General features: G+C 22.5%; 2 protein-coding genes across 2 annotated transcripts; both read left to right on the plus strand.

The window, feature by feature from the left end:
* Window positions 1-1,160: 1,160 nt before the first annotated feature.
* On the plus strand, window positions 1,161-5,369 carry PVVCY_1103980 (conserved Plasmodium protein, unknown function; the record flags this gene model as incomplete). Its single annotated transcript, XM_008625982.1, has 1 exon — window positions 1,161-5,369. One exon carries the CDS (start codon window positions 1,161-1,163, stop codon window positions 5,367-5,369), a length of 4,209 nt encoding a protein of 1,402 aa, XP_008624204.1.
* A 1,483-nt stretch (window positions 5,370-6,852) lies between these two features.
* On the plus strand, window positions 6,853-13,152 carry PVVCY_1103990 (conserved Plasmodium protein, unknown function; the record flags this gene model as incomplete). The annotated part of the gene is made up of 2 exons (XM_008625981.1): window positions 6,853-8,859; window positions 9,034-13,152. The coding sequence occupies 2 exons, from the start codon at window positions 6,853-6,855 to the stop codon at window positions 13,150-13,152; spliced, it is 6,126 nt and encodes a 2,041-aa protein (XP_008624203.1).
* Window positions 13,153-13,451: the final 299 nt, after the last annotated feature.

Below are 13,451 nucleotides of genomic sequence, written 5' to 3' on the forward strand. Positions count from 1 at the left end.
TTTATATATATTTTCAATGTACAATAATTTTGAAAAACACACTATAAATTCCTATACCAAAAAAATAAAAGAAATAGGAATTTCGGATATTTTTAAGTATATATATTATCTTTTTTCACATTAGCACTAATGTATAGTTATATTAGTTTATATATGCATATGGCACAATAAAGATAAAAAATAGGGAGAGTACATATATTTAATAATGTTATTATAAAAAATATTAAGGTGAACACTCGATCTTAGCAAATAATATAATAAAAAATCTTATAAAAATTAAAATAAAACAATTTTTCTTAAACACATCAAAAAAATTATATAAAATTTTAAAAAAATAAAAAATATATAAATACCGTGTTCAAAAAAATCACAATGGGTTAATGACAAATGTTGCATATTTAAGGGAATCCAATATATAGCATACATGTGTTTACCATGTGCATACATATATATTAAAATTTTTAAGCTATAAAACTATTGTTTAAAAAGCTAAAATTGTTATTTATATAATAAATACATATATATATAATAGTAAAATAACAGTGTATATAATATTATGTATGTGTATATTATATATTTATATGCATGTTATGGTATACTATTATGTGGTCATATGCATGTTTGTAAATATGTAGATCCTGCTTTTTTTATGAAACAATATATAATTAAATATAAATCGTATTTCTTATTTGTTGTATAATATGAATATATATATTACATGCTATGAAAGTAAGATATTTTTATAATTTATGTATGGCTATTTTTTTTTAATGTTTTTTATTTATTGTTGTTTTTATGAATTATCAAATTAAGTGTCTTAATAACTTTTCAAATGTATATTCTTCATAAGTACAATTCTACATAAAGTAATAATAATTTATTCACAGTACATCCTTTATTTCCTTGATACATTAAAAATATTTTCGTTACATATTGTATACTTTGATTCAAAAAAATACCACAATACATATGCTCATGGTTGTTAAAATATACAGTGGCATATATTATCCTTTTTATTTTGTTAACAAATCTTTTACATTTATACATACATATATATTTATCTACATATTTTTCTTCATTATTTTTATGACAACATTTTAAATTATCGTAAATACGATTGTAAAGAAAAGGTCATTAAATTGTATTTTTTTTAAATTAAGATGAACATCCATAAGGAAGGAAAAGGCAGGGATGTAATGAAATATGATTATGATTATATTAAAGACGATAATAAATACAACAATATAATTAACTCAAAAAATGGAGACGACAAACCGAAAAAACATATGAAAAATAATAGTGAAAAGGGTCGTATGTTTGATAGGTATGATGTGAATCATAAAATCGAAAAAAATTTATTGAAAAAAGGAAATCAACATTTTAAATATAATCACAATAATAATACACATGATAAAAAGATAAATGGACATCATGATTATAAAAACCGAAATACTTGTAATTCTATAGCAGAGGATAACACCAGCTACAATGGGAATCACAAAAATGAAAACATACCCCCATATTCTTTAATGAATGGTATGAAACGAAATAAGAATGATGAAATGAGCGACAGAAGAGGAAGCATTCAAAGAACAGTGAGACATGTTGAATATAACAATAATGATGATGGCGAAAAAAATGTGTCAAGAGATAATTACAATAATAACAATATGGAAAGTAAAAAAAACATAAAATATAATGATGAAATAAAGGAAAATTATGAAAATTGGAATTCAAAAAAAGATATCAATAATGTTGAAAAAATTGGTCCAAAAGGTGAATTAAAAAAAAAACACACAAATACCTTTTTAAGTAGAAATGGGAACAATGGTAATGATAATAAAAATAGTAGGGGTTTACAAAATAACAAGAAGACGAGCTATAGTCAAACGGAAAGGAAAAAAAATTATTTAAATACTTTAAATGATGGAATGAATGCAAGCAATCGTAAGAAAAGTAATAGTAAAGATATAAATGAGGATATATATAGGAATAATAAAAAGATGGATGACTCTAAAAACGATAACATCAACAATAACAAAAATTATTCTAGCGACTTTAAAGACACACCTATTAATAACAATTCTAAATTTATAAAAGAAGGAAACTATTCTACAAAAAGAAAAGTCATGGAAAACCCTTTTCATAAAAATGAAAATAATAGTAGAGATGATTTAATATCAAACATGGAAATGGATAGACATGGACGTAACGAAATTAATTGTAGCAACCTTAATGACAATGATAACAATTATTACAGCAACCGAATAGATAATAACAACAATCGTAGCAATAATAATGGTTACAAAAATAACAATGGTAATGATAATATTAAGCAAGATGAAAATATGACCCATTTCGAGACTTATGAATCAATTAAAAAAAATGAAGACCATATAAAACGCATTGATGTTAATCATGCAAAAAATGATCATGTTAAAAAAGGTAGCAGAAAAGTATATGCTGAAAAAAAAAAAAAAAATCTCGAAATAAATAGTACCAGGAATAAAGGAGATCATAATTACAATAACCGTAAAAGCTTGAGTAATGCTAATTCTGATAATCCAAATAATAAAAATAAAACTAGTACATTTAGAAAAAATGAAGATAAAAAAGATAAATATAACAATAGTGAAAAAAAAATGAATAATAACATATTAAATAATGGAAATGTTAATTATAAAAAAAATGTCACTTCAGAATTACCTTCGTATAATAATATAGTGGAAAATGAGGAGAAAGATGATGATACTAGAAATGGATTGAGATACAATAATAAGCATCATGACGACACAAATAAAAAGTATAATAATTACAGGAATACAGATAATGACAAAAAAAACGACTATAGAAGCACCAACGAATATATCAATGATATGCGTAAGGTAGAATCTGGTAGTTATAAACATACAGAAAATGATGATGTTATGAAAAGTAAAGAAAATTTTAAACCAGGTGATAAAAATATAGAGGAATCAAGAAGCAGAGAAAGAACTAAAAAAAATAAAGATATGCATAAAAGTAATGAAAAAAAAACGAAAAATGGCTACTTGGATCCGTCATGGAATGATATAAATCATAATAATAAAAATGGAAAACATAATAACAAAAAAAAAAATAGATATTATAAAAACAATCATGATAATCGAAGTGACAGTTTAATGAACACAAATGGTGACGATAATAGTAGTATTAACAATTATGATGACGAATGTGTTTATAGCTATTATGAAAAATCGAGCATGCGAAGTTCATACTACAAAGACAGTAGTGTCCAGGGGATGAATGGCTATAATGGGCACGAATATGATAAAAATGAAAATGAGAGAAAATTAAATTTAAAAAAAAATAGCTTAAAAAAAACGAGCATACAATTTAATAATGAAGAAAAGTATGAGAAGAAGCATAGCGAGCAATATTATATTAAGATAAGTGAAATTACATCGGTTACTAATGAGTCAACTTCCCCTAACAACAGTAATATTAATAATAGCCTCAATGACTATGAAGGTAAAAATAATAATTACAATTATTATGATAAAAAAACAAGTCATCGAGATAGTATGAACAGTAATAAAGGAATAAAATTTTCTGACGTATCAGAAAAGGAATCAAACATGAGCAATGCCAATAGCGAGTATAAATACAATAAAAATGAACTAACACCTTTTTATTTCTCTAAAAATAACAATGTAAATATTGATGGACTAAATAATATCGAAAATGTCAATGAGGATAATGGTATACAAATTATAAAAAATAATATGATTAGATATGATCTTTATTCCAACAACGACGATAGCATTAACAATAGTATGGACTCGAAAAATTGGTCTGATACCCCTAATAAGAATTCTAATAATAGTACCGAATTCAATAAAAAAGGCAAAACTCGTGATATGAAATACCAGAAAAATGGAAGAAGAAAAAATGATTATAATAATGAAGAGTTTATAAGAAAGGAAAAAACGAGAAGCTCCAAAAATAAGAACAACAATAACAATAGTGCTACCAATATTAAGAATAGTAATGAGCATGGTAAAAACAACAAAAAGACAAAACGTAGCGATTTTCGATTTACAAAAAAAAAGGGGAATGCTGAAGAGGATCGCAATGATAAATTAAAATATGAGGATGATAAAAATGCCAAAAATATGGAACGAAATAATTATATTGATGGTTCTGAAAACGATAGGAATGGTACTCACAATTCTTCTAATATTTTGAATGCCGATAAAAATAGTGATAATGAAAGTAATTTAATTGACTACAAGAGTTTTAAAGCATGGATTGGAAATCGATATAATACAATGCTAAATTTATATATAAACCAGGAAAATCGAAAAAAAAACAATAATGAAATATTTGAAGATGAAATAAAAATATATGAATTAAATACATTTGATACTATTAACCAAGATGAAGAATATAATAATAATGATGATATTACAAAATCAGTAGAAATCGACGAAAATTTAATGGACGAACCTAATAGTAATATATATAATAAAGATAATTTTGTTCTGCCAAATGATACAAAAGAACTCGATGAACTAACATGTATTAATGAAAATCCTAAAAAAAAAAATAGTCTAGTAAATAAAAAAGATTTATCAAGCAATGCTACAAAGGGCTATTATAGCGCACCAAAAAATAATGCATTTACAAGTCCGAAAAATGTATCACGTTTATTAAATAATAATACCATAAATAATGAAGACGATAAAGATCATAGAAATAATAATGGTTCTCGCTCAAATAACCAAAAAAAGGGATCGATTTATTCTCGTAAAAGTGGTTTAAATAGGATCAAAGCTTCTTTGTTAAAATTAGTATCTAACAATAAATATGATAATACAAAAAATCCGGATGATACCAACACAAGTTCCAATTTTTTTATGAGAAAAAATACTACTTTTAAAAACAATAACAATGAAGACAAAGATAATGATCATAATTTTAGCAAAAAGGGATACTTTGAAAAAAAAAAAATTGAGAAACGGGGAACCAACATCGTTGGAAATAAAATAGTAAATAATACCACTTCTAACAATGCAACAACTAATGGTAATGTCTCTAATAATAATAAAAAACAATTAGATAATAACCCCCCTTACAAAAAAGTATATCAAGTTTCAGAAAAAAAAAATGATTATACAAAAAGCAAAACAAAAAACATACCGCCATATAAACAGAATAAACATTCAACAGACAATCAATACAATAAAGAGAAGCCTCGAGGCGCTAATTTAGTAAACGAAAGATTTAATAAACGAATTCATTCAAGCGATATAAACAATATGAAAGAAAATAATATCCCCTTAAAGCATAATGCAAATAACGATATTATAATTCGAAATAATAATTAAATGTCATTCGCAGGTAATTTATTAAAACTGTTGATGAAATAAAGCGATGAATTTAATGCCACCATTGAAATTTTGAAAACTGCATGATAATATCAACGGGAACATAAGGAATACTATGTATCATGCTTTATAAATGAATATGAACACTATTTCGTATTTCGAAATGAAAGTGAACATAACAGAGTACTATTTTATGGGTATTATGAATACCCGTTCGTGATTTTTTCTATATAAAGGTAAAAGTTAGAATATTATGAAAAGACATTACGCGATTCGTAGATATAGTAAAATATGCTATAACAAGCCCATATTATGCCCGCATACCTTCCTACAATATGTGATAATGATTCCTAAACGATTGTAATGCTTCTCACACTTCCAAAAAATTAATGGGCATAGTATACTACTATTACTAATAATGTTTATAATAAACAAAATAAATATAATATATTGTTATTAATAATATTCAGTGTTTTAATAAATTAAAAAAAAACACACACACACACACATATTTCGAGCTTTTTAAATTTCAGAACAAATTCGCTATATTTTTTCATTTTTTAATGCATGTGTACGTTTGTTTTTGGGTATTTCTATGTAATAAAAATTTATCCCATTCATATATCTATTCATTTGATTCTTTCATTTACATATAAATATATGGTTTGTTTGTTTGTGTGTTTTTGTTTATTTTTTAATATCTTTTTTGTGTTCTTACATATTTTTACATTTTTTTTTCATTATAATTACATGCACACATATAACCATTAAAGGAATAATGCTAATTTTTTTTTTTTTTTAAATACATATTTATACTTAACCGATAATTTTCTTTATATGCATTATAGAAAAATAAAAATAAGTATGTTTTTTAATAAAAATAATTTCACAAAATATATACAGAACAACAAAGTTGCACAATTGTACTACAACTTTTTATGCACAAAAAAAAGTTTTAATTAACATTTACTTTTATTATTTAAATATTATTATTACTTTAATGATATATAATAACAAAAATATTTGCATATCGTTTGAAAAAAATAATAAAAAAGACAAGTATAATTGATTAAAAATAAATTTTATAGTTTTGATTTGTTCATTAAGAATTAACAATTTTAAATAATTTTTCATACCGAATAAAACATTTTTATATTATCTTTAAATTTTGCATTTTTAATTATTTATTTTTTTATGCTATTTTATATCTTTATGTATTACATTGTAATTTCAAAAAAAACTATATTTCCTGCATAAATAAATTAAATTTACAATAACATTGATAATTTAAAATATAATATTAATAAGAAGACAAACAAAAACCCAAAAAAGGATAAAAAAAAATGTCATATATATTAAATTAAAAACTGCATACACGATACATTGATTGCAACCTAAGTTTTAAAAGCAAAATATTGTATCATTTTATATTTTATATAAATATTATGAAAACATATATGTATTATTATGATTTATAAGCAAAATGGATCGATTAATTAAAATAAGTAATAATCTATTTGTCGATTTAAATAACTACTATGAGAAAATTGACGAAACAGAAGATTTAAATATTTTTGACAAAACTAATAATGAGTGTGTAGAAAACAATATAAATAATGCTGATAACGATTGTAAATTGAAAATAAAAAAAACAGTGGATATTTTTATTAATTTGACAAAAAACAAAAATATAGATTATTGTACTTCTATAAAGTTTAAAGATACCAAACTAGACATAATTAAATTAATTCAAGGGATTAATAATTCGTATATGAAGAATGAAGAATATCATTATCTACGATTAATGATGATAATATGCTTAAAAAATTATATTTTCGAATATGTGAATAAATATTTAAAAAATATTATTAATAACTATGAAAAGAAGAAACATAAAAAAGAAATTAACAATTTTAGTAGTTTAATATACAGTAAAAATGATGGTAAAACAGATGGTATAGAAAATGTGCAACTATCTCAAATGCAACCTTTATATATCAATTTTTTAAATGAAAATATTATTGAGCATTCTAAGTTATTGGAAAATACTGATAATAATTCTAAAAGGTTTAAAGAAGAAGAATGGATTTATTTAAGAGAAAAGATATTGTTGTTGATTAAAAATTCATGTGTAATAAATGATAGAAAAAGTAATAATTTTCCTAGTTTTGAAGAGTATATTAATAATAATATGCATAAATCTTTCAAAAAATATAAAACCATAATTGAGATGAAAAAGTTCAACATATGCTTATATTTTATTGATATATTTTTAAATATATTTTTAATAGATTATCCCTATAAGTGGGGAAATGTAATAGAAAATATATTCGGAATATTTAAAGTTGTTTCAATATTTAAGGAAAATTATTTTACCAATGCTTTAAACTATGATTATAATTCAACCATAAATTATATTACAAAATTAATGGAGTTTAATGATTCAACTTGTGAAATTGGAAATACAGAAAACAAATATAGGATGGTGATACATTTCCAGAATTTATATTCTTTAATGTTTTTATTGAATAAAATTTTAAAAAAATACATTCCTAGGATACAAAATCGTAACTATTACTCCGTATTATATCACAATTATTTTATTTCTTATATAAACAATGATAATAGAAAATTACTAGAGACAGATGATTATGGTAGCTTAAAAATTCCATGTGAAAATTTATTATCGGGGTTTAAGGATATAATAAAAATATATTTCCCATTTTTTAACAGACTACTTTATTATTTATTAAATTCTATTAATAATATGTATGCTATGTTTGCAGCAAAGAAAATAATAAAATTTTTATATAAAGTCATGTTATGCCATTATAGTGAGCTTCCAGTAGATGTAATGAATAATGAGCTGGAAATATTATTTCATAATATAAGTAAAATAATTGATATAGATTTATCTGAATATGTAAACAATTTATATTTTATAAATACTAATGGAACGTCTGAAATTGGTTTAATATCTGTGTCTAAAATAACTGAAGAATCGTCTTATGAAAATTTATGTGAGTTGATTGGTAGTCAAAAAAACAATTTAGTTAAGTTGCTATTAACAATAATATTAAAAGCCAAAAAATGGTGTTTAAAAATTTTAAATGTTTTTTTATTTCGGTCTATTCATTTTGACGAAATGAATGATACATGGAAAATAATACTTAAAAATTTTGAAAATAAATATATCATATTTTTAGAGAAAATATCAATTTTAATATTAAAGGTAATAATAAATACTACATATACTGACGAAGAAAAGGAGAATCATACCAAATTATTTAGTTATATCAAATACATAATAAATTTTACAGATTATATAAAATTTTCTGATAAATGTCTATCTCTTTCAATAAACTATTTATGTATGATAATTTCAATGAAGTCTTTACAAAATTTCGTGAAACAAAATATATTAAGTGATGTTTTTCTAAATTGGTTGTTTGTTCATATTAGCAGTAGTTCACACATCGAATGTATTGACGTAAGATTATAAAAAAAAAAATAAATGCTACATAAAGTATCGTATATGCATTATACAATGTTTATAAGACAAGTTCATTTATCTACTAATTGTTAAGTTTATTATTTTATATGAATGTTTATTAGCTTTATTCATAATATGTATTTCCCCCTTTATATGTTATCCCCTTTTTAGAATTTTACAACGAATCCGGGAAAGAAGGAAAAAGATTCATCATTTGATAATTTAAAATTCGAAAAATATATAATTTGGTTTCATAAGATCCCACTGTTCCGAAAATTTTTATTAAATTATTATGATGACACAAAATCCAAGAATATACTGAAAAAATATGTGAATTATATATTTTTTTTGTTTTGTGAATTGTTGGATAATTATTTTTATGATATAATATTTTATTTAGATAAAAATATGAAAGATAATTTAAGAAGATGCTTAGTGATTCAAAACGAGTATATGCATTTGTTATATCCTAAAATATTTATAAATAATGAAATCAAATTTACAGATGGTGGTATAGAAATGGAATGTAATAAAAAGAGTAATCTTTTAATTAATACTGAAATATGTATGAGAACACAAAATCATAATATATATATATATGATGTAATATGCCATATTTCTGAAATAATAAAAAACCATATGAAAGATAATGGAATAGAACATACTATCGATTTTTCATATTTTTATTCGTTAAATAATGAATCATTTAATAATCTAATATATATTATTAAAAATTTACCGTTATACAAATATTCACAAGAAGAGTTAATATTTAAAGATTTGTATAGTATGGAAAATAAGCATAATATAAATTTGAGTTGTCTTATTATGAATGATATAAATTTGTACAAATATATTTCTTTTTTTATGTTTTTGAGTTATTATAAATATTCATTTATTAAAAAAAAATTAGAACAATTTATAGAAGTAGATACAGTTGTGAAAAATAGCGAGAAAAACAATGATAATTTTGGTGAAAGCTTTGGAAATTTTGATGAATGTGAAAAAGATGATAATAAAGAAAAGTTAATGATTGACGATTATATAGAAGAGTATTGCAAAAATAAAAATTGTTATATAGCATACTTTGAAAATAACGAAATAACACAATTTGATACAATAATTAATGATTTTAAAATAAATGATAAGTCATTTTTTTTTAACTATATATTAGTTAATGGCTTTCATCCTTATTCGAATAATTTAAAGAGAATTACAATATGGATGCTTAAAGAATATGTTAATATGACATGGTTTGATGAAAATACATTACGATTTTTCTTCTTTATTTGTTTTATCAATTTATTTTATTTTGAAAAGCATTTAAAATTTAAATCATTTGATACACTAATTAACTTTATGTATAAATTTGGTATTCCAAGAAAAGCATTTTATGATGATTTTAGAGAAATTTTCACATTTTTATTTTTTCAATTATTAATATTATTTATAAAAAATGAAGCAAGTGCAGTTGATAATGCATTTTACTGTGATAATATAGATGTGGTTTTAAATGAAAATAATGAAAAGACAAGTCTTTTTAAATATATAACAGAAGGGTCAATAGATAAAAGCTATTTTGATGATAATATTGTTGTATACAAAAATTATTTATACAATCAAATGAATTGGTTTAGTGACTTTTTTATTAACAATGTGCTATATAATAATTTTAATTTTTATATGGAAAAAATGGGGCAAAAAAATTTAAACAAATTCTTGAACTTTATTTCTTTGTTTTATCAAATTGAAATTAACAATAATATCTTTTTATTTATAAGTTTATTAAATGACTCGTTATTAGACACAAAATCGATTGCTATAGAAAGGAACAAAACAGAATACTCATTTTTAAGAATCTTGAAATTTTTATCTTTTTTCTTAGAATATTATACAAATGCAAGTAGTACTCAAGATCTTTTAGTCATGAAGATATTGCAGAATAGTAAATTTATAACTCATTTTAAAAATATTATAATGAAAAAGAAAATGGATGATCAAATAAACGAAGAGACATTAAATGAAATTTATTATATATTATATATTTTTACTAAAAATTCATTGTTTAATTATAAAATATTTTGGTTTTATTTCTTGTATTCGGTTGCTGGAATATCTAATAGCTTGAATATATTTCAATTGAAGGAAATAAATAAATTAGAAAAAATACCACCAAATCCTATATATGCATTTCAGTTTTTTAGTAATGTAATAAAAAGAGACATACTATATTTTTTCTTTTCATTAGCAGAAGAAAAGCCGTTTAACAAAATTAATATTAATATATCATTAATTGAAATATTTCGAAAAATTTGTTTATTATTAATTTGTTTATCTGATGAAAGTTTAAATGAGCAAAATTATTGTAACAATAGCACATCACACATATGCGGCTTATATTTATATAATAACTTGTTATCCTATTTTATGAGTTTGCTAACTAAAAATAATATATTTTTCACATATTTATTTTGGAATGAAATAAAAAGGTCTTATGATTTAATTCAAGATCATGTAGAGATGTATGATATGGATAATGCTTCAAATTATTCATTTAAAAAATTTGATGAAGGGAATTACACAGAGAAAAACATTGATAGTAATGATTGTATATATTTTGATCAGTACAATTTATATGATAACACAAAAGATATAGACGATGATGAAAGTTTATATGAAAGAATGCAAGAAGATCCATATATGGATTTAGGTGATGGAGTATATGTAGATATAGAGGAAGAAGAGGAAGAAAATGGAAAAGAGAGAAAATATAAACAAATTAGTATTAATTCTAAAAATAGTGAAATTAGTGAACCAAATTTTAACTATATAGATGAAATAAGTATCTCATCGACTTTATATAGGAAAAAACATGAATCAATAAACAATGAATCAATAAATATGATACCGGATTTTAAAAGAGGGAAAGTATTATCTACAATTTTATTTTATGAAGAGTTAAAAAATTATTTGATTAATAAAAAAAAGCGTCTATCGAGAACAAAGGATAGTTTATTTAATGGCCTTAATAATATTAGTGTGAATACTAATATGGAAAATAAAATACTGAAGTTGTTAAATACTATATATTTTAATATGTTTCTTTTAAAAGACAAGAATAGCGAATTCATAAGAAAACTAATTAAAACTTTAAAATATGTGAATACAAATTTGCAATTAAATTGTTCAGATAATGGATATAATTTATATAGTGTATTATTAATGATTCAAAAAAAAAGGTATATATATCAATCGTTTTCTATGTATATTTTTATCGACATACAACATTTTTTGAACACCTTATTTAATGAACAGAATGGTGGTTCTATTATTGATGAATGGCTAAATGATATTTTTTATATATATCAAAGCTCAGATGATTTGAAATGCTTTATTTATTCTTTTACAAGCATGCTAATATATCTATGTTTATATGAGAAAAAGAAGAGACTTTGTAATGCTTCGAAAAATGATAATAAAAATTTAAATACCGAACAAATAGGAGAAGGGGATATGTTCATTGGAAAGAGCAAAATAAAGAATATAGGAGAGGATGAATATAAATCTGATTTCTTTTTGAAAGATGACAATATTAGTTTTGGTAATAATAGCATCAATAATGATAAAAGGAATAGCAACATGAACGATTTGGACAAAATTTTAGAAGGCAACAATTTAGAGTATTTTAACGTAGATGCAATTAAAAGCCTGAGGGAAAGATTAGACAAAATTACCAAAGCCATAATCAATGCTGTTTTAATACTTCCTATTCCATATGAAGATAATGTAAATAAATTTAACAAACATATTCTTCGTAGATTAGCACCAATATATGCCGAAGGGGACAATATACAAAATGATAATTTATTGAAATTTCTTAATGAAAATAAAGCAGATAATAAATGTGATATTAGCTTCAATGATTTGCTAGAAAATATTGAATTTATGCATTTAAGTGATTATGAGCAAAAGTTTTATGAAAGAAAAAATATTAACAATTATTTAAAATTTTCACATAAAAATATTGTTCATATAAATAAGTCCGAAGATTTGATATTGTATGGTAAAAAATTATCCGTAAATTATTACATTCAAAATACAATTAATGATGGTTTTTTAAACAAACTAGTATCAGATTGTAACTTTGAAAATTTTAAAATATCTTTATATATACGTAAGACCTTTTCTTTATTAACACAAGAATTTTACTCTACTGAGAATTTGATTAACATAGTTGATAGTTCGGACAAATATTACAACTTTATAAATATAATTCTAATGGATATATAGTATCTGTTGATGTTCAATACGATTCATTTGCTTATTATTTTTTTAGATTTTTAGTTTTTTTTGTTTTTACGTTTTTTTATTTTTGATTTTTTTGTCGTCTACTATCACTAACTTGAGAAACACACAAATCAATGAATAAAACCTTTTTTATATGTAAAAGAAATGAATGTATAGTCACATGCTTACGCATATACACATACATATTTATTTATGAAAATACTGAAAAGGGTATATCTATTAAGAATGAAAAGAAAATATGTCCATGGTATTTTTCTTTTTATGTGTATATTATTTTTTCG

This window comes from Plasmodium vinckei (assembly GCF_900681995.1).
Source record: "Plasmodium vinckei vinckei genome assembly, chromosome: PVVCY_11".
Classification (NCBI taxonomy): Eukaryota; Apicomplexa; class Aconoidasida; order Haemosporida; family Plasmodiidae; genus Plasmodium; species Plasmodium vinckei.